Source organism: Pisolithus orientalis (genome assembly GCF_024613125.1).
Source record: "Pisolithus orientalis strain OTSU chromosome Unknown F5J12scaffold_26, whole genome shotgun sequence".
NCBI classification, from domain to species: domain Eukaryota; kingdom Fungi; phylum Basidiomycota; class Agaricomycetes; order Boletales; family Pisolithaceae; genus Pisolithus; species Pisolithus orientalis.
Window position 1 is genome coordinate 47,031 of NW_026260807.1, and position 24,895 is coordinate 71,925.

The window sequence follows — 24,895 nt, forward strand, 5'->3', positions numbered from 1 at the left end:
GGATGTCTGAAGAGCAGATATTCACATCTATATTTGCCTACGTTGACCTATTATTTGGCAAGATCAAGCCGAAGAAATTGTTTTTTATGGCTGTGGATGGTGTGGCCCCTCGTGCCAAGATGAATCAACAGCGCAGTCGACGTTTTCGTACTGCAAAGGAGGCGAGAGAAGTTCGTGAGATGGCGTTGGCTAAGGGACAGAAATTACCTGATGAGAAGGCGTTCGATAGCAATTGTATTACGCCGGGTTGGTATCGGGCGTAACGACTATTTGGTTGTTCACTCACTTTTTTTCAGGTACCGAGTTTATGGCGAAACTTTCTAACCAGTTGAGGTATTTCATCAATAAGAAGATCACAGAAGACGCAGATTGGAGAGAAGTCGAAGTAGTTCTCTCAGGTCACGAGGTACCAGGAGAGGGAGAGCACAAGATCATGGAGTACATCCGGTTGTCCCGAGCGCAACCGGACTACAACCCGAATATCCGACATTGTTTATACGGACTTGATGCTGACCTTGTCATGCTCGGTCTTCTCAGCCACGACCCGCATTTTTGCCTGCTTCGAGAAGAGGTAAAGTTTGGGCCGGCGGCGAAGAAGAAGAATGGAAGGTTCGTGATTGACCTGTCTTCGGAAATGGTACAGATTCACGTTGATGATGCCTCCCGTGCACAGGCTGGAAGCACAAAACTTCTATTTATTACACCTTTCTTTAATCCGCGAATACCTCAATCTCGAGTTCCACGACATCGCGCCTGAGCTGCCATTCGGCTATAGCTTAGAGCAAATAATAGATGACTTCGTTTTACTTGCCGTATTCGTTGGGAACGATTTTCTGCCCAACCTGCCGGACCTCCATATCCATGAGAACGGCTTGGAACGGTTGTTCGAGGTTTACAAGAAGGTTCTTCCTTCGCTTGGTAAGATTTTTAAGTTCTTCCTCGGTCGCCTTATTCATACTGTTGCACTAGATGGTTATTTGAACGACGGTGGTACGATCAACATGAAGAGGTTGCAGCGTGTACTGGACGAGATGGGGGTTTGGGAGCGGGAGGTCTTTGAAAAAGAGTATGCCGATTTGAGTTGGTTCAAAGGCAAGCAAAGGAAACACATCAAAGAAATGGAGGTGGAGAGCAAGCAGTCAAAATTGGGTTTGTGTTGTATTACCACTAAATGATAACCGCCTAATCTTCCTATATTCCCGCAGTTTTGACGAGGGCTCAGCGCAAGATTTTTGATGAAGTGAAGGAGTTCGTCCTCAGCAACAGAGGGAGTCGTTCTATTAACCCTTTAACCATGCCCAACACTTTCCCCGCCCGAGATCGCAAATTCATCAGCAAGCTTAGCGAAGACCTTCACCTTTTAACCTCTTGGGACGAATACGACGACGACGATCAGAATCTTATCATTTTGCGGCTGCCCGACACGTTGCGGGAGCCAACACCCGACGTCGATGATGAAGAGATCGGCGTAGAGGATAAAGAGGGCGAAGGAGAATGGGAGGATGTTCCTGAAGAGGAGGATGAAGAAGCACTCTTAGCTGTGGACCGAGTACTAGCTAAGTATGAGAAAGCCGACGTCGCGGACGGTGATGAAGGTGGAGGTTTCGACAACCGATACGAAGCTTCAATACAAGAGAAGTTGACCGAGTGGAAGCGGAATTATTACAGGGTAAGCGGTGGGCTTCTGTGCATATTTTGCCTTTATATCGAGAGTTTTAGGATAAACTCGGCATTTCGTACGGTGATGCGGAAGAGATGGGAGCTTTAGTTCGCCGGTATGTGGAGGGTCTTCAATGGGTTATGCATTACTATTATGGTGGAGTTGCATCGTGGGGTTGGTTTTACGACTACCACTATGCGCCCCGTATTTCCGGTAATTTCTCACCGGGCCTTTACTGCGTTCGTTGTTGATGACTATCGGTTGCAGACTTGCGAAGCGTCGAAGAAATGACATTCCACTTCGAACTAGGTACACCTTTCCGACCGTTTGAACAGTTGATGGGCGTCCTACCAGCTGCAAGCAGAGACCTTATTCCTCTAGCTTATCGGGTTGGTTTTTGCTTTCTTTCTTAATTTTGCGCCAACTAAGACCCGTCCAAAGGACCTCATGGATGATCCGTATTCGCCAATATTTGACTTTTACCCCGCCGAGTTCGAGACAGACCTGAATGGGAAGAAGCAAGAGTGGGAAGCGATCGTCAAGATTCCATTCATTGATCAGCACCGACTTTTGAGAGCAATGACATGTACCGCTCACATCCTTTCCACTTTCTCTTTGGCGCTTATGATGATGTTCTAGCACGTGAGCACCGGTTGACCGACGAAGAACGTCAGCGCAACCAGTTTGGCACAAGTACAAGATTTGTTTTCAAGCCAGGCGAGCCGACTGTGTACCCGTCCTCACTCCCCCACTTCTTCCCTCCTATATATCGCTGCACTTGCAAGATGGAACCTTTCGATCTTCCTACTTTGGATGGATTGCACCTAGTACCTGGGCTTCGTGAAGGCGTTGCCCTCGGTACAAAGGCACTTGCTGGGTTCCCATCGCTCGAGACTTTGCCCCATACTGGCCAGATTGGTTTTCACGGGGTTAACGTTCACGGAACGGAGAGTCGCAACAAGTCTGTCATCTTACACATCGAGAATCCGCACGAAGACCGCAAAATCGAGGAGATCGCAAAAGAGATGGTTGGTAAACGAACATTTGTAGGCTGGCCATTCTTGCGCGAGGGTCTTGTGGAGGCGGTGTCGGATTCCATGTTCAAGTACGAACAGATGGTCGTTGTGCCAGGCTCTGCTCCCCGCATTGTTGCAAACCCGCACTCTGCGCCCCAGGGACTAAGTCATTGGAAGTCAAAAGCGAAGCAAATTCAGCACATGTACTCCAAGAGAGGCGGTGTCATCACGGGAGACGTGAATGTCCTCGTGCACGTCAGACCGCTAAAAGGTTGGTCCTGTCCGCTAAAGTGGATGTTTCTTTGACATCACTTTCTAGGGATGAAGCGGTTGGATGACGGCTCGTTTAAAAAGGACTATGAAGGACCAGAAAACGAGATCGAGCAAGCGGTACAGATGGTCATTTCGGAAGTTCACTCGGAAGATCCGCGTTTTCTAGAAACGGAACCGGTGTCGCTAGCAGAGGAATTCCCAGAAGGATGCAAGATTTTCTTCCTTGGTGAGCATGCGTACGGTGTTGCAGCCCAGGTGGCGAAAACGGTAGAGGACACTCTATCCGTTATTCTAGCAGTGCGTCCCTGTTAGTCAAGTCTGTGATTTAGCTCACTAATTCTGTAGTTCTTCCCATCCGACAAGCAAGAAAATGAGAAGTTCAAGGCGATTGTTGAAGATCGTGTCTCGCATCGGTATTATCCATCTTACAAAGCGGCAGCCAAGCTCGATATTTCTGGTCGAGCGCTGGCGAGGGTGACCTCAAGTTTCATGGTTCTAACGTCTGACTCTTCGAAAGAAAACCTGGGTTTGAGTCTTAAGTTTGATGCCAAAAGCTTGAAGGTCATTGATTACTCACGCAAGAATGGTCGTCACTGGGAATTTAGTGAGAAAGCGATCGATTTGATTCGTGAATACAAGGTAAGTTTATGAGTTACACCGTTGCTGAAGAATTACTCATTCTCGCAGACGAAATTCCCCGAAGTATTCGAGGTGCTGGACGACGATACGGATGGTTGGTAATGACGACTCTGCATAACGCAAGCTAATTAAATTTTTATTCAAATAGATATGGCACGAGCATCTGATATTTTCAGCGAGAACGCTGATGCGGGCGTACGCCAGGTGAAGACATGGCTCAAATCTAAAGGAGTCCGCGACTTTGAACCGGTTTCGCTGTACTCCGACCAACTTACCAAAGAGACCGTGAAAGAAATCGAAACCTTTGCTGACAGTGTCAACAAAAGGCGGTCTCATTCTGCCATTAGAAAAGCCATGGTCAAGGGAATCCCTCGGCACGCGGTCCTCAAACCTTCTCATGCCATCTATCACTTGCAAAATCAGCATTTTGAGCTTGGGGACAGGGTCACGATGGTCCAGGAGTCGGGAGGCGTACCCCTGGCTGCCAAAGGGGTCGTAATCGGGATCAATGCAAAAACAATGGATGTCGCTTGGGACGTTCCGTTCATATCAGGTGTAACGTTAGGTGATAGGTAAAGTTTTCCATTGGGGTCCTTCTCTAGAATTAGAACTGAAACCTCATCTAGGTGTTCACAATATCGCGGGTCTACGGTTCCGTTCACTTCATGCTTGAATTTGACTAATCCCCAATTCGTCGCGTCCACACATCCCAAGTCAGAACCACTGCCCCCTCCCACTATACCGTTCCGTCCTCGCCCCGGGACATACCCTGCTATTCGACCACCCCCTGGTCAAGCTGGTGCTTCTGGTTTCCGCCCTGCACCACTACCTTCTCAACGGCGAGTTGTCTCTTTCAGTCCAGGCACTTATCTCTCTAAAACCGGCGAAATAGTCATACCACCCCTGTCGCAATCATGACGAACCCCAACAGAGCTCGAAATGGAGCTGTCAATGGTCGCAGTCAGCCAGATGCTAATAGTGCCCAGTCGAATGAACATTTTGTGCCTCCCTATAATCATCGCGTACCCTCACAAGGACCTCGTACGAGTGCAAACGGAAACAATTACCATTCTCCGTTCCACGGCCAGCGTCCCCCACCTTCCCGTTCTCCCGTCAACCGGTTTGCATCTGATCACACGACAGTAAGACAGGTCTCCGTTGACAAACCGAGCCTACCGAGCCAGCCCGGTAATCATCACCCATTACGTGGGAGCACACACGGACACGGTTCAACTGGTTACCCCCATTCTCCTAGAGGGATGTTCACCCCTAGAGGTAGAGGAGGTCCGCCGTCATACGATCGTGGGCGTGGCAGGGGATTTAGAGGACGAGGTCGTGGTGGACCATACGTACCGCCTGTGCGGTCCTCGTAAGGAACAATGCTGTTGGATTTTCTGGTATGTCCCCATCTGTAGGTTTCCGTGTTTCCGTATGTACTCCCGTACCGGGTATTGGTATCTTAGTTGCTAAGCTGGTCACAGTAAACACAATCATGTGCTTTGTAAGCAGTGCTATGTAGTGGCTGTCTGTCAAACCGGCAGGTGCTCTCCGGAGTCGTTCAAAGGTCCATTAGCCACTTGCAGCCCTGCCAGACTGCGAAACTTATCCCGTTCATTGGGATAATTTTCAAATAGCCTACACTTAGGCCAACATAGAACCCTCTTATCCCAGCAGAGGCATATATCGCCCTGATTGTCTCTCCCCATCCAAGCCAGCGATCCGGGCGCGTGATGCCGCCGACTTGCATACGACGTCGTGTCACTTCAAGTGGATAAGATACGGTCTGGGCGATTGCACCCGATATAGCGCCGATGGCAAGATTAGCCAGAATACCAGGCCGTATGGAGGTGTCATCTCGGACAGGGTAAAAATGAGCGCGGAGAAAGTCCCATGTCAAAAATGCAGTGCCAGCATAAGGGATCATGCCGACCATGGTGACAGTGAAGCCGCGGTAGAACTTAAGGATCGGAAAGCGGTGAAATATATGCGTTGAACCGGCTGTTGATGCGGCAGAAGTCTGTGACACAGCACCCTCCCGATAGATGTCGGTCATGGCGCGGAAGAAGGAAGGACGAGCCCGTGCCGACTGGTCTGCAACGCGACTGTGAAAAGCCATGCGGACTCTAATCAACTCTAACGGGTATGTGAACGTGACGGAGGTCATTCCTTGCGAGGTATGTTCAGACCTACAAGAAAGTCACTGCCTGAAAAGAACATATGTACCTGCGAGTGCTCCAGCCGTGAATCGTCGCAAATTGGTCTCATGTTCTTTACTCGGAATCAAAACCTTGAAAAAGCGTTCTAAGAACGGGAAACCTCCATGGACCAAAGGTACTCACCGCACGCCACTGGTCATAAGCCATGAACTTGATACCTGCATAGGGAAATATACGGAGAAGAGTTGCCGAATGTCCTTGCAAAAGTCCTCGAGTGCCTGCATCTCTATATATTGCGAGACCAGCTCTGAATGCACCTGTCCACGATCCTTTTGACGGGGGGGTATGAGCAAGGATGCGGCGAACGTGGAGTTAAGGCTACACAGACCAGCATACTTCTGAAAATCGGGATTGGAGGCTTGAAAAAGGATTTTTACTCTATCAAGTGGTGCTACCGCTGTCTTTGCCTGTGAGAACCAGATATCAAAGATAATCAGAAGCGCGAGGATGAGAGCTGGTAATAAGACATACGACACATCCTGCGAGTCCGCCGGCGAGACCAGATCGAATTGCATACCCAAGGCTGTGCTTGTCTCGCTGACCAGAGACAGTTGTACTCATTAATATCTTGGTGTTCACCTGAACGCTTGCATGTGAAGGCCCAGAGTTAGAGAGACGTTCAGCGGACGGGTCAACTCCACCGCGCCGGGTCTTGTGAGCCTGCAGTCTAATCACACGCCCGAAGGCGGGCCGATCACGTGCAGAGTCCAGACTACACGCCGAGTTCCGGCTGAACACGAACAAACCTTCGGGGATCTTTGGGTTCTTTTGGACACACTCGAGTTTGGTTTCGTGATTGGAATGGCTGTGATACCATACTCATTTCTTTACTGGGACTGTGCCAACGCATCTGTGCGTTACACAGCTTGCCGTGCCCCAGACCACGACAGCCCGCCATTGGACCTTACTGACGATCATCTCAGGCCCCAGGTTAACCTGCCCACCTATTCTGTCGAAGGCCTCACGTCAAGGCCGAGTGTGCTGTGTTGCCGTCGGTAAGTATGCTGATGCGAATCCGGCGGCTATGCACGCCTCCGACAGGTCCGCCTTGTGTGCCACAGCCATACCAGCAATGGCACTGTGACATTTTGATACGTGCGGGAGGGTTTTCTTGTCCATCTCTGCGATACCAACGATCAATTATCGTCGACCAATGGTAGTGAGCCAAAATGCTGTGACTTGGGTGTGGATGGTAGTTGCTATCTCAGTCTGGCTGTACTGCCATGACGTCTCGTTGATGGCATTTGATGGCAACTCATATCGAGCAATAAGCTGGTTACACACCAGAGGTATATAAAGGTGAGGACAAGCACCTACGTTTCCCCAGCCCCCGTTCCATTTCGTTCGGCTCAAAGGCACTGGTTGCCTAGTAAGTTCCCTCCTAATCTGCCAACGTCCTTCACTGAGCATCATATAGCTTTTCTTCCGTGTTCTTCATTCAATCACTTTCAGCAGCTCCTTGACGGACTGTTCAACGTTCCGACTCAATCGCTTCCCTGATTGTACACAAGTTATCCTATTCATTCCTTCGTTACTCTCTTACCATTCACGATGCATTCCACGATCGCCATTTCTGTCTTTTTCATCATGGCTGCGATCAGCCCTGTTTTTGGTGCTCCTGCTTATGGCAAGCCACCCTCCGCGTAAGTTAATGGTGACTGTCTATGTTGGCCGAATATAAACGTCTGCGTGCATTCTAGCCCCAATGGCTCGGGCTCAGGCTCGGGGACCAATGTGGTCAAGGGCGTAGGTGCTCCGCCTTCCGCCGCCACGCAACCAGTGTACCCGGGGCTAGGTTCCGGTGGCGTTGCTCCGTCAAAGAGGGACTGGGACTGGGAGTCATGGACTCCACCTCCCATCCCATCCCCTCCGCCGATCCCATCTTGTTGGTGGAACCGTAGCTGCAAGCGGCAAGATGCACAGTCCGAGCTCCAGCAGCTTATCAACAATGCCCTCCAAGAAGGTCTTATCACACAAGTTGAGGCCGGCACTCTCCTGGAACTTGCGCAGTGAGTTTGAATGTCGCAACCCATGAACTAATGTGCTGATTCTCTTACAAGAACTGTGCAAACTCCTGAACAATTGCAACAGCTGCTAGGTACCGTGCTTGGAGGAACCAGCACTCTTCTTCCTACACCCACCAGCGTCCCCCCGGCAACGGCAACCCCTACTTCTACGCCTACCTCATCTAGCACCTCAAAGAGGTCAACCGCCGATATTTCTGGGCTCGTCAGTCAAGGACTTTCCGAAGTCTCAAGCATACAGAGCACCCTTGGTGGGCTTCAAAGTCTCTCCTTCGCCGGGCAAGCAGGGACAACCATCAATGAACTCCTCAGCGAGGCCAACACTGACGTGTCGAAATTGACGGATGCTCTTAACCAACTGGCGAGTACTGCATCACAGCGCAAGCGGAGCCTCGACAGCGACGTTCAGGGCTTCATCAACTCCCTCGAATCTGATTTGGAAGGTCTCCTGCAAACTGCTTCTGGTGCTCGTAGGCGCTCCGACGTCTTCGATGAAATTATCCAGGCTTTGGAGAGCGGGTTCGACGCCATTAAGAGGGATTCCAGCGCCACCGGTGTTGCAACTGCTGCTAGTGCTCAAAGGCGTTCCAACGTCTTAGATGAGATTATCCAGGCCTTGGAGAGCGGTTTAGATGCCATCAAGAGGGACCTTGGCGCCACCGGCGTTGCTGAGGGCGATGGCGAAGTTTTGCTTCCCGGCCTTGCCGGTGGCAGTTCGGCGCATCTGACATTTGGTCCTGGCCCAGTGGGCGTATCGCAGAGATCCACTAGCGACCTCATTTCCCTCGTCGATCAAGCGGAGGGCCAATTGTCAAGTCTACAGTCCACCCTCGGCAGCCTTTCTAGCAGCATCTCGACCTGGGCTGGGACGGCGTTGTCCAGTGCCGAGAACCTTATAACACAGGCATCCAGCGCTGCGTCGGATTTGCTGAGCTGCCTTGACAAATTGGCATCCGCGATTCAGGAAGCAAGTTCATCTTACCAGAGCGCCAACAGCGCGGCAGCTGGAGAATGGAGTTAACTTTCGGATAAATGTTTTAGGATATACTTGTTATGAAGAACATAGATAGACAGTAATGGAACATCCCCGACGGGCTCACTTTTTGCTTTGCGCAGACTGACGTCGGATTGCGAAACGCGCAACATCTATAGCGACGAGGAATGCAAGGTCTGTTGGCGCCATGTGTGTAGGCATAAGAGGACCTTAGCTTGAGCTTTTACTACTACGTAGTGCACAGTAGTACTATAGAACCTAGTCGTGAGGGAACACTCAATCGTCGGATAGGAATTGAATCGCAAGCACTGCGCCGCTGCGTATGTATGGAAGGCAAGCTCCTACGAATCATATCCGAGTAATTATTAGCTATAAATGGACATAGTAGTACGTGGCCAGCCACCCTATTGCCATCATGATGATGATCGCGCCTACCGCGCCATGATGCTGACAAGCGCTCTCTCGCCTTCTCTGTTTCCTACCACCACAGCCGCTGCATGAGGGAAACTTGGTACGCTTCCTGCCAGAACTAACGAGCACAAACGTTATATCGATTTTGACTTCAGGACGTGAGCTTTCCAATGTTGTTATGCACTGAAATTTTAGTTCACCCCGGCAATCAGACATCTAGTACCTGTTAGCTGCCATCATGCCCTACAAGTTCGTGGCAACGCTCACTGTGCTGTTGGTATGTCAGGCACCCAATCTCAACGTTTTTGTCCTCACATGACTTGAAGGCAACGCTCATTTATCGTACTGGACGAGTTCTGAAGCATAACGTCCTAAACCTCCCTAGCTTCCCTGAGGCGTACTATATAGGTGGCGATTACAAGGAGCACTGTACTATTATCAAGGATGAGTCAACCAACACTATTAATTACTGCGAGGACATCACTTTCTGGGACCACCTTGACGAAGAGGATCATTTGGCCCGTCGGTTCGTCCTCCTTGGGTGTGACCCCAACAGAAAGGCGTGGAACACAGTCATGGGTCCCTTGCGCGACCCGGAGCCGTTTGCACACTTGTGGTTATATTCCACCGAATCTGGCTCGCTGCATCCTGTCACGCTAGATAACTATCCAAAGGGCCACGACTTCCACCCACTCGGCATGGAGGTGTACCCTTCTAAAGCTGGCGCACCGTCTAACCTCTTCATCGTCAACCACGCTCGTGCAAATACGACCATCGAACAATTTGTACTTGACCCTACGCAGCCCACTACGGCAACCCACGTCCGTACGCTCACTTCGCCCTACTTTGTTTCCCCCAATTCTGTTGCTTTGACATCCCCCACGTCTTTCTACGTCAGCAATGACCATCTCATGACCCGCCGTCTTCCGAGTCCCTTTGGAAAAATTCTTCCTGTCATTGAATCTCTGGCTGCGCTCCCTCTTAGCTGGCTTGCGCATGTCACAATTTCCCCAGATGGCACTTTGCAACACAAGTTCGTTGCCTTCGGTGTGCCGTTCGCTAATGGGGTTGCTATTTCCCACGATGGATCTCAGGTTGCGCTCTCTTCTACCACCCTCGGAGAGGTCTACTTCTACGATCGGGATCCATTGACCAACGACTTGAAGTTTAGTCACAGCGTTCCTGTTCCACTCCTCCCAGACAATATCATGTACGCCGATGACGGTGCTCTCATCGTGACGGGTCACCCAGCACTTCCCTTCTCTTGCGGCCGTTGCAGCCAACCAAACCGGGGCGAAAGCAGCTAGCTGGTCCGTTTCCCTCCGCCCAATTTCAAACACTATCCACACAAAATCCAAGAGGGATTTCGTACAGAGAGCTTACGATCTTCGTGCGCCCTTATCGGCCTCGGCAATTGCTCCAGCTACGTTGACGCACGAGGTCGAAACGCTTTTCCAGAGTGATGGGTCGGTGTTTGGAACCTCCGCCACAGGTCTGGTCGATACGCGGACTGGGACATTGTACATGTCCGGTTTGTACGAGGAAGGGATGCTGATTTGCGGTCCTAAATAAGCGAGCCTCTCGCTGATGTAGCATCACGAAGAAATGAGAGCAACCGTTGTTGGGGGATGTAACTCTTCGTAATCCCTTGTAATGTTTCTTCGAGTTGATCTTTGGAAAAATCTATTTGCAGCCCTCCTTCGATATTCATGCTTCTCTTCTGCAACAAGGTACAAGGGAAAATAGTTGAGTATCGGTGATTGTATATCAGCGGCTAGCACGGGGTTCTCGAGTCGCTCTAGCGGCTAGAGGAAACATTCTTTTGGAATCAGCTATCCCCTTTGCTCTCGTGCTGATCATTTCATACAGGGGGGTCGAAAGATCTCGCGTATCCACTTGTACACGTGGTTTGCCCACATGAAAGCCGAGGTTCATTAGGGGGACAGGGATGGTGGAATCGTGGTCACGACTGGTCAGTGACAGGTTTGAACCATCTATTCGCTTACTGGATGTTAGTTCCAGAAGTCCAGAGTGTCTAAAAGTTGCATGTTCAAATCCTAAGTATAGCATGTAAAAAGCAAAAGTCCACATTCCACGAGCCTTGGGCTCATTTGAAAACTTCGCAAAGTCCCAAGTACGAATGTAAGAAGAGCAACAACTGTTTCCAATTTGAAGCTGAAGTGCTGAAGCCCAAAGCTCAGGCGAGCATAATCATTGCTTTGCATATCTTCGTCTTATACAGCCATGCTTGCCTATCCAGGTACCTCCGTCTTTATGGGAGACTGGTGCTATGTATGACAGAATTCAATTAGTATAAGAACTGCACGGGAGATCACGAGGGCGCACCTACTGAGGCATTTTTGCCTGTGAGCCGTCAACGATTCTTTTCTTGTATACCTCTTCCCACATATCTCGCACTGCACTTTCACTCCTAGATGCTTCTCTTTGACGTGGCGGGCCACATTCCTCCAAAGCATTTCATCATCACATCCTGTCCATGGACAGTAAATCGGTTCGAATTGCTTGTGGACGTGATTATGTAAGTGAAGGTCGTGCGAAATGGAGGTGATTGTATCCTCGAGGGACACAGTGCACCCAGGTCCCAATTGACATTGGTGCTCCATTGTCGAAGAGGACGTAGGGGTCAAAGTCTGTACCGGATGTACTGGTAATAGCTGATCTAGCCCGTGGATATGATCGCTGCTCACTTCCAGTCGTTGACGATTCGGCACGTCAGCTATCACCTGCAGGTATGCGGGGTTCTGAGACGCACATTGATCGTACAGGAGTGGAGCTGCGATGAACTCCTCCCCCGTTGCATGAGGTATCGGCGGGAGTGGGATAACTTGGTTGTTATCGTCTGGTGGTGGAAAAGGCGGAACAGTGAATTTCATGAATGTCGATCTGTTACAGCGAGGATACGATTGTGTTGAATATGGTGGGCACAGGTTATTATTCTGTCGAATCGTTCTCGTCATTATATGCAGAGAAAAGGCACGAAGATAGCAACGGTTCTTTGTGCTATCTGTGCCGCATTACGGTTGGCAGTCGCCCAAAACTTACTGGGTCTCCGACATACCATTCGCATGTCGTGCGTTGTTCTGCTGAGGTGATATTTCTTGGAGATCCGCTTCTTCACTTTTTGTCGCTGTGATTAATTTCGTACTTGGCGTTGTCACCGACAGTCTCCTTGAATTGAATCCAGCGAAAGAACGTAAGTCTTGGTACCTTCATTTATGTATATTCCATTTCCTTCCTTATCCCAATGACCCTCATGTGATGTGGTCGTTGGAGAAGTTCCGTAAAGAAAACGAGTCCGACGGATCGGTTCACCGTCTTAATCCGGATGGAAAGTGTGGCTACCTGACCAACCAACTCCATAATTACGGCAGAAGCCTCATCGCGTTGCATATGAGGAGACTTCTTCACATCGCTTTCGCGCGCATCTGTGTAAAGCGACCGGAGGAGCGGTTTGTAGTCGACGACAAAGTGTAGCCGCCGTCCGCGACCAGATCTGCAAACAGATCCAGGAAGTACCTTCAGCCACCGTTATTGCGGATGCCTGTCCAGGACAAAGCGAATCCCAAATGCTCTCTCAGAAGTGGGAATCTCCCTTCAGCGGTACTGGACTTGCAGATATTTGCAGAACACCAAGACGCCGTGAAAGCAACGTCACGGAGGGCTCCTCGAACCCACCCCCACGAGAGCACACCAAGAACAGCAGTGAGAGATTGCGAGCGTTATAAAATACTGTAGTCTGTACGCACATAAACCTCTCAAGCCGTATTACTATTATTTTCTTTCGGTGTATCATGTTTGGGTGATAGTTCGGCTGAACTGCTCATGATGCCAGTACATATTGCTAGTAACGCGTCGTCCTTGCGCCCAGGTGTGGCATTCCAGTCAGAAGAAGGATGTTCCACACGCAAAGAAAATAGGCTCACGACGTTCTATGGCTTATTATTGTTATTTATTCCAGGATGCGTAAACAAGTCCTGGTCTGTGAGGACCTTCGTAACACTCTCTCGTTCCGGACCCCTTCGCACGATCAAGATTGTTTACAGTGGTTTCTCTCCACCGAACACTGATGCAGTGTGAAGGGCCTGGAGAGCTTTTCCCCTGAGAACTATGACGTCATGTGAGCCCACAAACATTCGAACGCGACTCTATCATGTGGAATTTAAACCAAACGGATGAGGGGGAAAAGTATACGAAAGGCTTTCCAAAAAACAAAATTGCAAGTTCACTACGGTGCCGGCTGGCTATAGAAATTTCCGAGTCTTCGTATCGGTTCCAGGATATTCCCAAAAAAAAGTCGCAATCCAGAGCGATTTCAATACCAATCTTCAATGTGACACAATATCAGGGAAGAATAATTAATAAGGACCGAGCGCTGAGGGTGTACGTAGGGTCGGGTGAGATAGGAATAAACACGTCGAGAGAGTAGGTACGACAGCGGAGCTATCTTACAGCTGTCGTCCTTTTTCTGCGCCTCGAAACTGAGTCTGCGAATGTATGGACCCTTGCCGAAATACGGCTCACCGTGTTCGTCGGAGTCGACGTCGGTAGATTGTTGCGGAATGCACACGACCGCTCATGGCGCGAGTATGCCTGCAAACATTGAGTTAAGATCTGTACAATCTGGTCCTGTGTCATGACCAGCACATAATCGCCACGTCGTCCAAAGCAACGACGAGAATACATAACTCGACGTTGACGGTAAGGCGAGTGAATTCCTTATACAACCAGTCGTCCAAGTGTTCCAGGGTAGAAACGACTACCATCCTTCGATTTCGAGTCCGACTAAATAACAAAACTTGTTCTCTTCCTAGATCTAGGTACCACCGGGACAGTGTATATGACAGGGATTCGATGACCCACGAATTTCTGGTGTAAAATTTCATTGACATATGGTACCCCGCCCACACGAGAAAGCTGGGACTTACCATCAGGTGGGCTGAGAACTCTCAGTCCCACATGATTAACGACCATCCGAGGGACCACGGTAAGGAGAGGATCTCGACAAATGACTGCGCACCTACATTGGCTGCAAGGTTTTTGTGAGTCCGCTGAGTTCGCAGCAGCCATGTGTTCTACCAAGGGTCAATGTTTTGTAAGAGTTCAGTTGTCTGACACACCGGATTACAGTAGAGGCTGTCACGAACTTGTAATGTATAGCAGAAACTTGCAGATACTGCTTCAAGATCTATGGAAGCAACCGAGGCGTCCCCGAATAACAGTGCTGGACATCCCCTAGTTCCCATGGGACGAATTTGCTAGAATTTCAACCCGAGGGCTTAGAAGACACGGTGGCGCATACCGCAGATCAACTCTTACTGGTGATCAATAACAAGAAACGGCCGCCTGGCGGCGGCATCAAGACTACTTGATCAAACATAATAAGTAGAAGTACTGATTTGAGGATGTTATGGCTCTCTGGTACATGCCGGAGATAGTGACCAAAAGACGTGGTTATAGCTGAGACGACTCAGGTACATTGAAAGTTGCGTTGAGAGGGAATATGCAAAGGGCTGGCAACGTGACTGGTGGGTGAACCAGTGACTTGAAGGACAGAGGTATCAAGTACTTCGCGGTGATTTCTGCAGACAGACTAAACTATTGGCCGCTTGGGCAAGGATAACACAGGACGTTCACAAAACTATTACGCAGTAGACATGTAATATTCAGCGACCTTTGCAGAGGGTACTGGGGGCTAACTGGGTATTCATCGAGGGGCGAAAAAGACTTGCTAGATCTACAGACATTCAGCAGAAGTGAAATCACCGCGTCATCTTGGTAATCGATTAGTGATCGAACTGATGACCTCTACACGGCCTGCCTACGTCGGAATCATGATTCCGAAGGGGAGAGACCTACACGTCCTCTGGCATCGTATAGGAAGTGCGCAGAAAATGTGGATTTCCCGATTAGGATGACACATGCACGAGGACATTCATTGGGTTTTTGGGGCCAAAGCATGAGCTTGAAAGTGACAGTTGCCATGGGGCCCTGAGGGTAGTTCGAGTCCACGAAAGGAAAAGATTAACGACTGGCCAGTGAAGGCAACCTAGCGGGTAGTTTCGATGCAAAGCGTTGGAAACGAAGTGCATGCAACCAGTGCATAGTGTGCCGTCCGCGGGGCTTGGATTTCTCGCATGAAGCAGTCCGCTCTGGAAGGCCACTGATACCTTCACACTACGGGGGGCTTTCACGGGACGTTGACCAGGATTCAGAGGAGTTGGGTACAGTTCGGAAGGAAATTACGGCACAATATCTAAGCAAGCAACTGTCAAGAAGCCATGACAACAGCATACAATTTTCACGTTCAGCACCCACTGCATTTCGGGGACTGTGACGCTATCACAGATCTCCGACACTTCTTTCCAGTGAATCTCACCATTATCGAGCCTACATTTGGAGAGCTTGGGGGATGGCTATACTCGGTGATCTTGGACGCATGTTGATACTTCACGTGGAACTGAGACTATCAATACGTTCAGTACAAAAGTTCATTTACATCACTGTTGAATTTGACCGTGAATGCACAACCGGTACTCTCCGCCCTCCACCGAACATCGGTGCCATGCTCCAGAAGCTAGCCAGAATCAAAATGTTGATCTCATATCTCGAAGGGAACGTCATTTCAGGAATTTCGGATCGACCCGACACTTGGCCAGGCCATGTGATCCATGGATCTTTGAGGAGTTGGCGCCGTGGTCTCCTGTCATGGGGACGTTTGTCAATCCAGGAAAATTGTAGCTGGGATTCAGAAAGCTTCGTCCGTTTTCCCAGATACGCAGGTAGAAGCATTCATCCGTTTTTTGATTAAGGACAAAGCTCTGGTCCATCTGAGGTACAATCAACCATGTGGCACCCCAACGTACTTTGAACCCTTGCTTCTCTAGGATTGAAATTATCTAAACAGTCAGGGAGCGTAAATGATCGCGGGACAAGAAGTGCGGACTTGGAGCCAGCTGGCCAATAATCTTCCATATCATTAGGTTACTCCATAAAGGCAGAACGGTCCGAGAGACGATGAAATTGAGATCGTGAGTGTCTGAGTCTTGTCCGTCAATCTACCAGACATTTCTCGGACCGTGTCTATCGGATATCCAGGAAGACCCTCCTGACATTTCCTGATCGTTTCCCACTCAACTAGCAAACCTGCAACACCTATCCCCGCTCCCCTTAGCCGAAACCCATATCCTCGGACAGTTCCCCGCATCCTGGCGCTGGATGCCATTTCATCTGTTAAATTAAACTTGTCCTTGGTCTCCCCTTTGAGCGTCGTCCAGAGCGCCGCACGGAATCACGGGCCGAGCTGGGATTTACTCTCATAAAGCCTATGGCGATAATATGTGCTTCTGAACGGGCGAACGTACTCTCGGCGGAATGCCGAAGTGCATCAGACGACACTAGACACCGCGTTTGAGCAGTACATCACGTATTAAGTCCGTGGTGCACAAGTTTGTCTCGCAGTAAATCCGTATTGCAAAAGCTTGTCATGCAGAGGAACCGAAGAACATCATGCAATAGAACTGGTATACAGAAGTGTTAAAGTTCACCACACCATCTCGCACTTCAAGTTTGGAAGAGTTCACATGTGGCCGCCTGACTTGTTCTCGGCGACTACCTATGGTAAAGTACTAGTCTCCGGTGTGGGATGGATATCACCTTCTTCGGTCTAATATCGTCCATGCACCGTACGTGAGCTTGTATAGGGATGGTGCCCCGCGTAGCGAGGATAGTAAGTATATGGTGCTATTCAACGCCAAACCTTTTACCTTCATCAGTAAATTCAGCCAAATTACAGCATGCACATTAGACAGTTTTTGAATGCTCGGCAAACACTGGCGAACATTAAGCGCTTGAAAACCCAGGTTTTTGAACGCTTAGCTTTACTGATGTTGAGCCCACTCAAGGAACTACCCGTTTATACGGACAAACGGGGCCTCCGTCTGCTTGACCTACTATGGGCGACAGCAAATGCGTCGACATGCCATCTCTGGGAGCATGCGGATACGGTCGACATCAATTCGCAACGACGACTCAACCTTGCCTTCACTACCGCCCTCTCCGACTGCGCCGGAGCTTAGGTGGGTCTAAATGGAAGAACTCTCAAGAACGCCCACTCCCACTGCGGGGAATGGTTTGTCGTGGTTCTTGTGCGGAGTGCAATCTTGAATGTCACCCTCAGGACTATCTTCGCTGTAGGTCGATCTCATGCGCGATTTGCATTTATTCACAAGTTTACATCATTCGGCGAGGAGGCCTGCCATCCTAGATATATCATCACCGCTCGTATCTCTTGTGGTCTCGCGGCCGCTCATGAGTCTAGAATCACTGCACGACAAACTTGTGTACTGTGGACTTACTGCATGATAAACTTCTGCACTTTGGACTTGCTTACTGCATGAGAGACTTCCACATAAACGGCGCCTGGCGTCCTTCTTCCGGCGTAAGTACTGACATCCGAAATTCTCGATGTACCTCGGCATTCCGCCGAGAGCAATTGTCCATTCAGGAACGCGATTTTCCAGCTTTCCATACGATCATAGAGTGATTCTGACCTTCGGAGGGTCCGTACGTCCGGTCTCCTTCACGACCCCCATATAAGATAAGGGGAGAACAGCAGTTCTGCTGCCGAACCCTATCATGATATATGGCACTCGATGTGCAAACAACCTAAAAGTCGAACTAGCGAGCCTTCCATCGAATTCTGTTCACCCGCGTCACGTCACGTACATGAGTGACTGAGGTTGGGCTGTACATGGGTTGTCTGGGAGGAAAGATGGATTTGGCTTTTTGTGGGTTTGCTATTTCTGTCTGGTTTGTGAGGTAGACGATGACTGGACCTTTCACAACCTTGAACGTAGACTAGTGTCCTGCCTGGGGTAGCAGATCATCTCCTCGTAGGGGCGGTTCAGCGCGTATAACAGGCAACCTGTACTTGAAAATGGTAATATTCGCATGAACACTCGTGCGCGTTCTTCACTGTCGCAAAACGGTGGGAAATTGAGTTCAATATCATGAACGTAGGATTGTTACTGCAGGAAGAACTGCAGGGACTCGAAGCGGAGTGTAAATCTGTAGAAGACGACAACTCCGCGCTTTCTGCACAACTCAAGCAGCAGATTCACCTCTGACCTATATATACGTTAGTTCAGCGAGTTGACCCATGCTGACTCGGCGATATTTGCCTTAGAACTTGCGAAGCTCAAAAGCATGCCTACAGTATTGACGAGCAGCTGGCCGAGGCAGAAGTAACTGTAAGAGAAATGCTTAGAGATCCCGCTGGCTCATGCATTCGCATACATGTGACCTTGCTCTTCTTAGACTCAAAGGCTGCAAAAGGGCCTCACGCCACTAAGAACCGGGCAACCTATGACATCCGCTGAAGATGGGTTCGCAGACGAAAGATTTTCAACGCGTCAGTATTTGTACATTTCTAACTTGATGACATCATTACCGGTAAGGCATGATGGACGTACGACTAACCTCACTACAGATTCTGGCAGATTGCAACGGACGCATTGTCGCCGCAAGATGCCGCGGCCCTTGCTGAGCACCTTGGAATCGAGTTTGACGGGCCTGAACATGTTGAATTAGAAGAAGGGCCTTTATGCGCCACTGTGCAGCCCAGTAACAGGACGAACCTCAAGCGCAAACGAGAGTGATCATCCTGACTCGCTTGTAACATATGCTCTGCTCTCCCGAGATGATATCATAACGACTGTGTATTAACATCGACAAGACGTACAGTTTCGATAAATATCAGACGGTAAAATACTTTCAGTGTTGCTGATCCCAACGAAAAACATTGAAAAGGCGGTGTTTATGCTCCGAGATCAAAGGCACGGCCATTCCACCTTGGTCTTCTTTTCTCCTCGAAAGCCTTCATACGGACGGCCTCCCTAAATTAAATGAGTTGGGGCGGTCGAGCTGAAACTAGACAAGATAGCCTCAAATACGTGTAAGTATGACCCAGGGCGTGCGCGGCTGCCCGTGGAACAAGAGAGAGGTGGAAGCGCTAATGCTCGACGCGGACCAACATGCTAATGCAAATACATGGTAATTTAAGACCAGAAAGGTTGCAGAGCAGCAGCGCTTTTTGATGCGGGCTATGACATCGTACATGACAAGATTTTACGGCTATTAACGCCTCTGCAAAAGCAAACCCCTTTAGTACTTGCCGTCTTTCTACCATTTTGCGGCCGAGGGGCTGGGCAAAGCGAATGTAGGCTTTGAATTTCAACTACGGTCCGTGCTCTCCAAGGTGGGTTCAGCCTGAGGATGGCAGCTTACATAACAGGGACTTCGCTCCGAAGTTGCTCTTTCCAAATTCCTGGCAAACCTGGCCACAATTTTTTAGAAAGTCTTACGGCAAGAACTTTCCCGTGAACAACGCTCGAAGTCGAACGTCGCCAAGTCGCCGATATTGGGAGGGGTGACTGGTCCGTACATTGGCTCAACCCTTCTGGTAGATCTTGCTTCGAACCGAATCACTGGTGCCCACCGATGCTGAACCCTACTAACGTAAGGTTGGTCGATGTACTTAACTGCTAACGTAATGGTGATTCCCAGAAGCTCACACCATACAATGTGTACGAAGCGAACCAATCGAGAGACGATGCAACTAAATCAGGAAGGTCACCGACAGTGCAATACAAAATTCGAGAAACAAATCTACATGGCTTTTACATGCCCTCAACATCATTCCAGCCAACAGGTTACTCCCTATCGACCTCACACAAAGGAGTGTCGCACATCTAGGCGTTGACGTTGATGGGAGAACAACCGACTGTAACCAGGCCATTCTGTAGATCGAGCGTGTTAAGTGAGCCTGCGTGACATGTCGGACAAAAATGAAGACGTACGAAGTTGTTACCGCTGCAGCATGCAGACTGCTGCGATGCCTGGCAGCCTGCACCGGTGCCGATAACGGTAATGGGCACGCAGTTGACACCAACTTGGCCAAGCAGTCCGACGTCAGCGGGTACTAAACCAACTTGCTGGAGTAACGAGGAAGCTTGGCTGGCCTGCCACCAGTATGATTGTCAGCGAAAGCGTAAAGCAAGGTAAAGTAGTAGGCTGACCTGCTGGACGCTATCGCAGCATTGGATCGAACCACCGTTGCATTGGCCCACAGGTACGCCGCCAGCGATGGCAAGGATAGCGAGGGAAACGACAGAGAGGATGCGAGTTAACATATTTTATAACAAGGGGGGGAAGGCGAGTGCTGTAGCGTTTATCAAGTCGAAGGAAAAAAGGGAACTTTTGACCTGCTGAACTGTCGTTTGCAGATTGAGTCTTTTTATACCTGGTCGAATTCCCGTTGTTTACGTTGATCCAAGACTCTGTTCTCCACTGGATCCTCCACACGCCTCACCGCACCGGGAACTCTTCGAATCAAAGGAATGTCAAGAGTTCGGTCGGGACGGCCACCTCGCCGCGCATCTCGGTGACCCTCGGCTGGATGTGATGTCCTTGTCCGCGGTTTCCTCAGTACATGCCATTCCACCAGCATCTCGCTACCTGACCTTTTACTGCGACGTCTATTCTGGGTGGAACTGATTGCGGTTCGTGAAGCGCGTCGAATGGAAGTGGCCCGGGTTCTGGAACCCCTCACCATAGCTGGTCCTGTCATTTCCAAATCTCACCGCGGGAAAGCAGATCTACGGCGCTCTCAGATCTGCGTGTTATCGTTCATGCTAGTTCGATAAACTTGGAAGGAAGATGGCTTTAACATGCGTGCGTGCCTTCCTGCGAAGCAAACATCTACGATGTCGCGACGAATGTAGTGACGACGGCCTGAACTTGTCGGTCCCTGCAACTTCCACTTTGGTTGGGCGAAGACTTAGCAATTCCCGCTCCACCACAACACTCGAGTCACTGAGAGTCGTGTGGCCGAATGACGTACGTTAATTGAAGCAGCCTCCCTCGAAGCTCGCATCTTCCTTTTGAGTTGCCAATTTCCGTAACTGAGTTTCTTCTCTGAACAATTTTACAACGGACACGCTGAATCCCGAATGCCGAGAACGACGGCTATTATGGAGTCTTCGAAGGCAGTGGAGCCGTATCCAAGAGGATATGAGACATCAAACTGACCCTCAGTTGCACCTGCGTCTTCCTTGCGGCATCTAGGATCGCTCCTGGGTTGTCCCACGTGATCGAGCCGAGCAGATATTGATTCAATTCGAGTCGGTCGGCATACCGATGGACGATCGTCTTGATTAACGCCATCCAGTCCACCCCACTTGACAACTCCCGTGGCCTCGCCAACCCCTCCTCGATCCGAGATTTCGCTCTCCGAATATCTTCGTCTGCTATGTTAAGTAGTCGATGATCCCATCGCTCCTTCCCAAACCGCGCGGGAACGAGAGAGGGAATGAGGTCCGTGTCGTAAAACGAGATGACATTGGCAAGGTCCAACCGAACATGTTGTTCGCCGGGGGAACGATTAGACCAACTTCCCGCGTACAAGCTTTCAAAGGCGCGAAGAAATACTCGAGATTATCTTACTGGTGGTAAGTCAAACGGGTCCGGGCTTGCTAGATGCAAGAACGAAACAGCTTGAAGACCAGATGTGAAATTACAAATCATCGCCTCGCTGGACTCTGCATAAGAAATTCAGCACTTTGGGCCATGAAACGCACCCACAAGTCCATTTCCATTCTTCGCGATCAAAACATCAAGTTGTGAGGTTACCAGTATCAACCGAGCATCGTACAGGATATTCACCTTATAAAACCATCCAGCCCGTGCTGACTTCCCCACTGACAGAGCGTGTTGATCCCCTCCCGCTCCATAGACGTTTGGTTAGGAAGCACTTTCCCCCAAGTCAGTACGTCCTGCGTGTCCATATTCCCGTACACTAGCTTCGCGGCGCTGGTTCCACCAGAGTACAGAACCTTTAGAGGCTGAATCGTCCCCAAGGTGAGGTGCCAGCATCCGTTTTCGGAGGGGCCCATGCAAAAAAATGTCGACTCTTCTGGATTCATAGCAACCCAGTCAGGCACCGTAGGAACACGGTGGCGATTTGTCGCATGATAGAGATATGTTCCAGTTGGGACTGTTCCTGGCACGATGGTATGACCTGAAAGCAGCCTGCTAAGATGTCCGAAAGAACATACTGATTAGCGGGGCGCCGGGTGGAGGGGCTCACCGTTTCTCATCCGGGTGTTTGACCAGTGCTGAAGAAGGGAATATACTGTCTCGAAGACGAGGTGACCAGTAGCATTCGGGCTGGGAAGATCTTCAAAATTCCAGTGGGTAGGATTACTGTCGAAGGCATTGTTTGCAACCCCAGCCCCGCGATCTCCAACGACATTCAGTGGAACCTGCGTGGCCGATAGCAATTCAGAGCCCAACAATGCCACAAGTAAACTCCATAGAATGGTCGAAAGATGCATATCGCCTTGGTACTAGATGGGAAGCACTGTGCTATCAAGTACCCACACCCAGCGGGGCACTACAGCATCAGCAAATCATGAGTTCACTTATCCTTACTTGACAGCTACTTAACATTTGCTTATCATACCAACTGCCAAGCAGCCATCTGCTTGGGTTGCATGATCTTGACTGCATCTGGTTCATGGAGTAAGGTGCAAACCCACAGAAGTTCCTTTCCAGCTGCCAAAACAGCCATGTACTTGGCTTCTGTGCTCAACAGAACTACAGAGGTCTGTTTCTTCAAAGACCAGCTTACAGCTCCACCAGACAGGATAAAGACATAGCCTGAGACTGAGTGATGGTCATTAACATCTGTGGCCCAGTCTGCATCAACATAACCAACAAGGGAGCCACTAGGGTCCCTTGTGTACTGTAGACATGCACTTGAAGTTTTGCATAGGTACCGGTAGACCCACTTCAGTGCAGACCAATGTCAGTCTCCAGGGGTAGTGGCATGCCTGCTGAGTACACCTACAGTGAAAGCAAGGTCAGGTTGTGTCACCAACATGGCATACATCAGCATGCCAAGTGCTGATTGATATGACTGAAGGTCACATGCAGGGGCATCAACTTTTTCAAGTTTTAGGTTTTGCTTGATGGGTGTAGACACTGTCCAGCCATCCTGCATGCCTATGTGCTCAAGAATTGATTCTATATAATGACATTGGGAGAGTTCTATCATTCCATTGTCACAATCTTGTATAATCTCCATCCCAAGTATCCAATGAGCTTCTCCCAAGTCTGAGAGGTCATACTTGGCTGACAGTTGGGTTTTTAGATGTTCGATGGCTTCACAGCTCTTCAACAAGATTAATTTATCATTGATGTACACAGCTATGATGATTGAGGCACCATCTTCAACCTTGAAGAATAGACTATGGTCTGCATTGGAGCCCATGCACCTGGTTAGGCTGTATGAGACAGTCAGCAGAGGTTGACAATTGGCCATCGGTGATGGGCCAGCAGAGGTTGAGCCCATGTATGGCTTGTGCACATGTGTTACATGAGAGCCATGAACCTATTGTCACCTTGTAGTATGGGAGAGCCCAACTGATGAGTGTCACCATGTAGTACAGCTGAGCCTGAGAGGAAATGTTGTCATGAGGAATGGTGCAGCTGTGGTTTGAATTGTCATTGTCAGTTACAAGCAGGCTGGGGAGTAAGTGTCATCATGGACTATGGAAGAGCCCAATAAATGCATGTCACCATAGCATACAGCTGAGCCCAAGAGTAGGAGTCATTATGGAGAATGGCTGGGCAGAGGTTAGAATTGTCATAATGGGGTACAAGCCAGCTGTGGGATTAGGGTGTAGCCACTGCAATATGAGTAGTCCCAGGTAAGCCCAGAGTTGGGTGTCCCTGGAAGGTATGGATGGGCTCAGCCCCTGAGTTCACCCCTGGCAACACTGTCATGCAAGCCAGCCCAACACCAATGCCATGCTAGCCATCCTGGCAACACTGCCATGTGGGCCAGCCCACAACCAATGCCATGCAGGCCATCCTGGGACAAATGCCATGTGAGCTGGGCCAACACCAATGCAATATGAACAGGCCCATTACCAATGCCATGCAGGCCAGGACAACACCAATGCTATGCTGGCTGTCCTGGCATTGATTCCATGTGGGCAGACCCAATACCAATGCCATTCAAGGCATCCCAGCACCAATGCAATGTGAGCCAGGCCAACAGCAACCCAGGACCAATGCCATGGAGGCTGTCCTGGCCAGCACTGATTTAATGTGAACTGGCACAATGCTAATGCCATGGAAGCCATGCTGGCACCAATGCCACATGTTCCAGCACATCACCACTGCCATGGGGCCATCATGGAAGATGTCCCAGCACTGATGTATTGTGAGCCAGCACCAGCACCAGGTCCATGTGTTCCAGCATATCCCCAATGCCATGGGGCCATCATGCAGGCCATCCTGGCACCATTGGAATGTGTTCCAGCACAACACCAATGCCATGGAAGCCATCCTGGAACCTATGCCATGTATTCTGGCACATCCCCAATACCATGAGGCCTATCATGAAGGCCATTCTGGCACCATTGTAATGTGTACCAGCACTGGACCAATGCCATGGAGGCTGGCCCAGCACCAGTTCCATGTATTCCAGCATATCCCCAATGCCACAGGTCCATCATGCAGGCCATCCTGGAACCTGTGTAATGAGAGCTGGCACATCCCCAATGCCATGGGGCCAT

The 24,895-nt window shown here is 49.9% G+C and overlaps 9 protein-coding genes across 9 annotated transcripts; 5 read left to right on the forward strand and 4 right to left on the reverse strand.

The window, feature by feature from the left end:
* Positions 1 to 2: 2 nt before the first annotated feature.
* F5J12DRAFT_894889 (exonuclease II) lies at positions 3 to 4,506 on the forward strand (the record flags this gene model as incomplete). Its single annotated transcript, XM_051747780.1, has 14 exons — positions 3 to 246; positions 297 to 609; positions 674 to 918; positions 970 to 1,149; positions 1,206 to 1,669; positions 1,720 to 1,873; positions 1,928 to 2,049; positions 2,102 to 2,246; positions 2,300 to 2,947; positions 2,996 to 3,246; positions 3,295 to 3,588; positions 3,637 to 3,682; positions 3,737 to 4,160; positions 4,215 to 4,506. The coding sequence occupies 14 exons, from the start codon at positions 3 to 5 to the stop codon at positions 4,504 to 4,506; spliced, it is 3,822 nt and encodes a 1,273-aa protein (XP_051597782.1).
* A 640-nt stretch (positions 4,507 to 5,146) lies between these two features.
* On the reverse strand, positions 5,147 to 6,365 carry F5J12DRAFT_724211 (mitochondrial carrier domain-containing protein; the record flags this gene model as incomplete). The annotated part of the gene is made up of 5 exons (XM_051741518.1): positions 5,147 to 5,754; positions 5,812 to 5,875; positions 5,928 to 6,073; positions 6,133 to 6,211; positions 6,276 to 6,365. 5 exons carry the CDS (start codon positions 6,363 to 6,365, stop codon positions 5,147 to 5,149), a joined length of 987 nt encoding a protein of 328 aa, XP_051597783.1.
* Positions 6,366 to 7,252: 887 nt separating this feature from the next.
* F5J12DRAFT_263993 (uncharacterized protein) lies at positions 7,253 to 8,912 on the forward strand. Its single transcript, XM_051738650.1, has 3 exons — positions 7,253 to 7,447; positions 7,505 to 7,813; positions 7,865 to 8,912. Exons 1-3 carry the CDS (start codon positions 7,356 to 7,358, stop codon positions 8,847 to 8,849), a joined length of 1,386 nt encoding a protein of 461 aa, XP_051597784.1. The 5' UTR covers positions 7,253 to 7,355; the 3' UTR covers positions 8,850 to 8,912.
* Positions 8,913 to 9,471: 559 nt separating this feature from the next.
* F5J12DRAFT_951339 (uncharacterized protein) lies at positions 9,472 to 10,914 on the forward strand (the record flags this gene model as incomplete). Its single annotated transcript, XM_051749806.1, has 3 exons — positions 9,472 to 9,510; positions 9,560 to 10,475; positions 10,513 to 10,914. The coding sequence occupies 3 exons, from the start codon at positions 9,472 to 9,474 to the stop codon at positions 10,803 to 10,805; spliced, it is 1,248 nt and encodes a 415-aa protein (XP_051597785.1). The 3' UTR covers positions 10,806 to 10,914.
* An 816-nt stretch (positions 10,915 to 11,730) lies between these two features.
* On the forward strand, positions 11,731 to 13,331 carry F5J12DRAFT_784443 (uncharacterized protein; the record flags this gene model as incomplete). The annotated part of the gene is made up of 8 exons (XM_051743016.1): positions 11,731 to 11,772; positions 11,918 to 11,983; positions 12,020 to 12,116; positions 12,182 to 12,324; positions 12,439 to 12,447; positions 12,626 to 12,956; positions 13,015 to 13,122; positions 13,213 to 13,331. The coding sequence occupies 8 exons, from the start codon at positions 11,731 to 11,733 to the stop codon at positions 13,329 to 13,331; spliced, it is 915 nt and encodes a 304-aa protein (XP_051597786.1).
* Positions 13,332 to 18,634: 5,303 nt separating this feature from the next.
* On the forward strand, positions 18,635 to 18,910 carry F5J12DRAFT_724243 (uncharacterized protein; the record flags this gene model as incomplete). The annotated part of the gene is made up of 2 exons (XM_051741523.1): positions 18,635 to 18,663; positions 18,742 to 18,910. Coding segments are annotated over 2 exons (198 nt in total), but the record flags the coding sequence as incomplete, so codon positions are not given.
* A 982-nt stretch (positions 18,911 to 19,892) lies between these two features.
* Positions 19,893 to 20,443, reverse strand: F5J12DRAFT_951355 (hydrophobin; the record flags this gene model as incomplete). The annotated part of the gene is made up of 3 exons (XM_051749807.1): positions 19,893 to 20,050; positions 20,111 to 20,272; positions 20,330 to 20,443. The coding sequence occupies 3 exons, from the start codon at positions 20,441 to 20,443 to the stop codon at positions 20,003 to 20,005; spliced, it is 324 nt and encodes a 107-aa protein (XP_051597788.1). The 3' UTR covers positions 19,893 to 20,002.
* A 300-nt stretch (positions 20,444 to 20,743) lies between these two features.
* F5J12DRAFT_928594 (uncharacterized protein) lies at positions 20,744 to 22,687 on the reverse strand. The gene is given in 8 exon segments (XM_051749449.1): positions 20,744 to 20,996; positions 21,016 to 21,125; positions 21,154 to 21,278; positions 21,342 to 21,717; positions 21,756 to 21,784; positions 21,890 to 21,908; positions 21,975 to 22,329; positions 22,399 to 22,687. 8 exon segments carry the CDS (start codon positions 22,643 to 22,645, stop codon positions 20,920 to 20,922), a joined length of 1,338 nt encoding a protein of 445 aa, XP_051597789.1. The 5' UTR covers positions 22,646 to 22,687; the 3' UTR covers positions 20,744 to 20,919.
* Positions 22,688 to 24,490: 1,803 nt separating this feature from the next.
* On the reverse strand, positions 24,491 to 24,895 carry F5J12DRAFT_784446 (uncharacterized protein; the record flags this gene model as incomplete). Its single annotated transcript, XM_051743017.1, has 2 exons — positions 24,491 to 24,666; positions 24,706 to 24,895. The coding sequence occupies 2 exons, from the start codon at positions 24,893 to 24,895 to the stop codon at positions 24,491 to 24,493; spliced, it is 366 nt and encodes a 121-aa protein (XP_051597790.1).

Coding starts and splice junctions, on each gene's coding strand:
- F5J12DRAFT_928594 (XM_051749449.1), bottom strand. CDS start 22,645: ATGCATCTTTCGACCATTCTATGGAGTTTACTTGTGGCATTGTTGGGC. Junction 21,279..21,341: donor AGACGCAGGTGCAACTGAGG/GTCAGTTTGATG, acceptor ACTCCATAATAG/CCGTCGTTCTCGGCATTCGG. Junction 21,126..21,153: donor GGGAGGCTGCTTCAATTAAC/GTACGTCATTCG, acceptor CACGACTCTCAG/TGACTCGAGTGTTGTGGTGG.
- F5J12DRAFT_263993 (XM_051738650.1), top strand. CDS start 7,356: ATGCATTCCACGATCGCCATTTCTGTCTTTTTCATCATGGCTGCGATC. Junction 7,448..7,504: donor TATGGCAAGCCACCCTCCGC/GTAAGTTAATGG, acceptor CGTGCATTCTAG/CCCCAATGGCTCGGGCTCAG. Junction 7,814..7,864: donor ACTCTCCTGGAACTTGCGCA/GTGAGTTTGAAT, acceptor TTCTCTTACAAG/AACTGTGCAAACTCCTGAAC.